Source organism: Medicago truncatula, chromosome 2, assembly GCF_003473485.1.
Source record: "Medicago truncatula cultivar Jemalong A17 chromosome 2, MtrunA17r5.0-ANR, whole genome shotgun sequence".
Taxonomy (NCBI): Eukaryota; Viridiplantae; Streptophyta; class Magnoliopsida; order Fabales; family Fabaceae; genus Medicago; species Medicago truncatula.
In genome coordinates, this window is record NC_053043.1 from 28893536 (window position 1) to 28897116 (window position 3581).

General features: G+C 36.6%; 1 protein-coding gene across 2 annotated transcripts; it reads left to right on the forward strand.

Annotated features, from left to right (window-relative positions):
• The first annotated feature begins 683 nt into the window (after positions 1-683).
• On the forward strand, positions 684-3345 carry LOC25486760 (3-ketoacyl-CoA synthase 11). Of its 2 annotated transcripts, none has more exons than XM_039830576.1 (3): positions 684-698; positions 878-961; positions 1499-3345. In XM_039830576.1, exon 3 carries the CDS (start codon positions 1505-1507, stop codon positions 3038-3040), a length of 1536 nt encoding a protein of 511 aa, XP_039686510.1. In that variant the 5' UTR covers positions 684-698; positions 878-961; positions 1499-1504; the 3' UTR covers positions 3041-3345. The 2 variants fall into 2 exon arrangements, with proteins under 2 accessions (XP_039686510.1, XP_039686509.1); XM_039830575.1 differs by having other exon boundaries at positions 692-708; positions 878-962; positions 1500-3345.
• The last annotated feature ends 236 nt before the right edge of the window (positions 3346-3581 follow it).

Below are 3581 nucleotides of genomic sequence, written 5' to 3' on the forward strand. Positions count from 1 at the left end.
AATCATGGTAAGTCAGCTGTAAATTTTGAGGACATAGAATTGATAACAACAATATATTACCACTGATGAATTGTAGTGTTGTTATACTTGTTCGACAAGTTCAATAGAACATGTATGCATACATTTTTACATAATAATGCTTGTTAATTTAATCTTGATTAATATTTTGAATTAAAAATGATTGAGGCTAGTGTATCGTGCAAACCTCATTTCTCTACCCATTGTTTCTTAGGTAAAATGCAATTATACAAATTACAATAGAAGAGAAAGAACCCGGCAAAATAAATTAGGAAATGAAAATCATAATCAATATGGTACATGATATTAGCTTTTAAATCAAATAAAATCAACGGTGAAGATTTGGTGTCGACGAATCCGTTGACACGTGTTAACGAATTCTGACTCGATAATAATAATAGATTTCCTTATTCCTTCCTATGAGCTGTTAAAGAAACAAAATAAAGAAAGGAAAATCAATAAAACGGTAAGCATATAACAATTGGTGAAGGAGAAGGAATGAACCACAACCGTAGGATTGAAGAAAAATAAACGGGTAAGATGCAAATGGTCAAACCAGGCCAGCGCCAACCTTAGAAGAAAAGTAAATAAATAAACAAACAAACACTCCGCGTCTCATAATTTGGCCACTTTCGAACTCACTTCCCCCCCCCCCCCCCCCTCTCTCTCTCTCTCTCTCTCTCTCTCTCTCTCATCAATTCATACCCTTCTTCCCCACAACCTTATACTTTATAATAATATATAATATAATGTATGAATCAATCCATTCACATGTATTGTCGATTTAATCATCCTTAATCTCTCACAAAATTCCCTTTCATTTCTCTCTTATTCCATTTTTAAAATCACTAAATTAAACCTCTCTCTCTCTCTCTCTCTTCAATCACCACCCACATTTCTGTGTCTTCTCTGCTGCCTTTGCCTTTGGCTTTGGCTTTTCAAGGTACATTCTTTTTTGCCTAACTCTCTTATTCAAATTCCAATGTTTTTTTGTAATGGATCTTCTTTATTTAATTTGAATCAATGTCCTTCATTTTCTTTTACAAAATTAATATTGTGACATGCTTATAATTTGCATTTATGTACATTTCATACGAAATTCCTATCTGGGTTTTGATGTAGAAATAAAAAGGACAGATTAAATAGACAGGGTTTAACCAAGTTGTTTGGGCTCCGGTGGCAAGGAGCTCCTTCCAAAGACGTATCGGGGAATATCGGGTTCGATTCCCAGGAGGAACAAAGCTTCAAAAAAAATTAGACAGGGTTTAATAATTGCATAAAAGGTGTTTGAAAAAAAAAAAAACAAATTAAACTTTGGCTTTATAACCTTTTCAATTTTGTTGATCTTATAGAATCTGATCTAATTTTCCATAGTTCTATGTGTTATAAATCATAGGTGTTAATTTTAATTCTCTTTTTTTTTAAAAAAAAAAATTTAAGCAATTTTTTTCTAACTAGATGTATTGAAAATTTTGAACAGGGAAAAATGACAGAATCAAAACAAGATACACCCTTGTTAGCGCCATCGTCGTCGCGGATCCTTCCAGATTTCAAGAAATCAGTGAAATTGAAGTATGTGAAGCTTGGTTATCATTACCTAATCACTCATGGCATGTACCTCTTTCTTTCACCACTTGTGGTGTTAATTGCAGCTCAGTTATCAACTTTCTCCCTCAATGATATCTATGATATCTGGGAAAATCTGCAGTACAATCTGGTATCCGTTATTATTTGCTCGACTCTCCTTGTGTTTTTATCGACCTTTTACTTTATGACTCGTCCTAGGCCAGTCTACCTTGTCAATTTCTCGTGTTACAAGCCGGAAGAGTCTCGCAAATGCACTAAAAGGATATTTATGGATCACTCGAGGGCGAGTGGTTTCTTCACGGAGGAGAATCTTGATTTCCAGCGAAAGATCCTTGAGAGATCTGGTCTTGGAGAAAACACTTACCTACCAGAAGCTGTTCTAAGCATTCCTCCCAATCCTTCAATGAAAGAAGCTAGGAAAGAAGCGGAGGCAGTTATGTTTGGCGCTATCGATGAGCTGTTTTCGAAGACAACGGTAAAGCCTAAAGACATTGGAATTCTGATTGTGAATTGTAGTCTTTTTTGTCCAACTCCGTCACTCTCTGCAATGATCATCAATCACTATAAGCTGAGAGGTAACATAATGAGTTACAATCTTGGTGGGATGGGATGCAGTGCTGGGATTATTTCAATTGATCTTGCTAAAGAGCTTCTCCAGGTCCATCCTAACTCGTATGCGTTGGTTGTTAGCATGGAGAACATCACATTGAATTGGTATCCTGGGAACGATCGATCCAAGCTTGTTTCGAATTGTTTGTTTCGTATGGGAGGGGCTGCAATTCTACTTTCCAACAGGAGCTCTGATAGGAGAAGATCCAAATACCGATTGGTCCACACCGTTCGCACTAACAAGGGTGCTGATGACAAGTGCTTCAGCTGCGTTACACAAGAAGAAGACGACAATGGCAAAGTTGGTGTTACTTTATCAAAAGATCTTATGGCCGTTGCAGGTGATGCCTTGAAAACAAACATTACCACGTTGGGGCCACTTGTCCTTCCAACGTCTGAACAGCTGCTGTTCTTCGCTACGTTAGTTGGAAAGAAACTCTTCAAGATGAAGATCAAGCCTTATATTCCAGATTTCAAGCTAGCTTTCGAACATTTCTGCATTCATGCCGGTGGAAGAGCTGTTTTAGATGAGCTAGAGAAAAACTTGAAGCTGTCTCCATGGCATATGGAGCCGTCAAGAATGACACTTTATCGTTTTGGAAACACCTCGAGCAGTTCGCTTTGGTACGAATTGGCTTACACGGAAGCCAAGGGAAGGATCAAGAAAGGAGATAGAACATGGCAAATAGCATTTGGTTCTGGATTCAAGTGCAACAGCGCAGTATGGAAGGCTCTAAGGACAATCAATCCTGCAAAAGAGAAGAACCCTTGGATCGATGAGATCCACCAGTTTCCGGTTGATGTTCCAAGAATTTCTGCCATCTAAATGATGTGGTTTAAAATTATTATTTTTTGTATGTATCAACATTAGGTGGTAGCTGTTGAACTGATGGAACTGGATGAGTTTTAGGTCTTTGCTTTAAAAGTTAGATTTGGTTAATTCGATATAGTCAAGTTCTGGTCATGAGGTTTGGTGTGCTGAGTTTCGCAGAAATTTATTTCCCTGTGGTAGTGATGTATGTTATTGTATCTGAAATGTAATCCATGATTTGCTTGGTAACCATTGCAGCTATGCATTACACATTCTTTCTATTGAAATGGAAGTTCCATTAACAAAGAAGTGATTTCCCATTTGATTGATAGTAGGTAGATGCCTATCAGTTAAAAATTTGAAATGGTCATTTCATTAGTAATTTACATTATTTTCCCTTGTCTCTACTTTTTTATTTTCAATTTAAAAAAATGAACTAAAATTTTGTCCATGGGAAGTTTACATAGGGACATAATATCTACAATGAAAAATCTCTTTGTATTATAGTCCTTGAGAATCAGTTGATTAATTTTTCTGTAGAAACCAATGTAAGATG

Excerpts from the sequence above, each read along its gene's own strand:
- LOC25486760 (XM_039830576.1), top strand. The coding sequence starts at position 1,505 with ATGACAGAATCAAAACAAGATACACCCTTGTTAGCGCCATCGTCGTCG.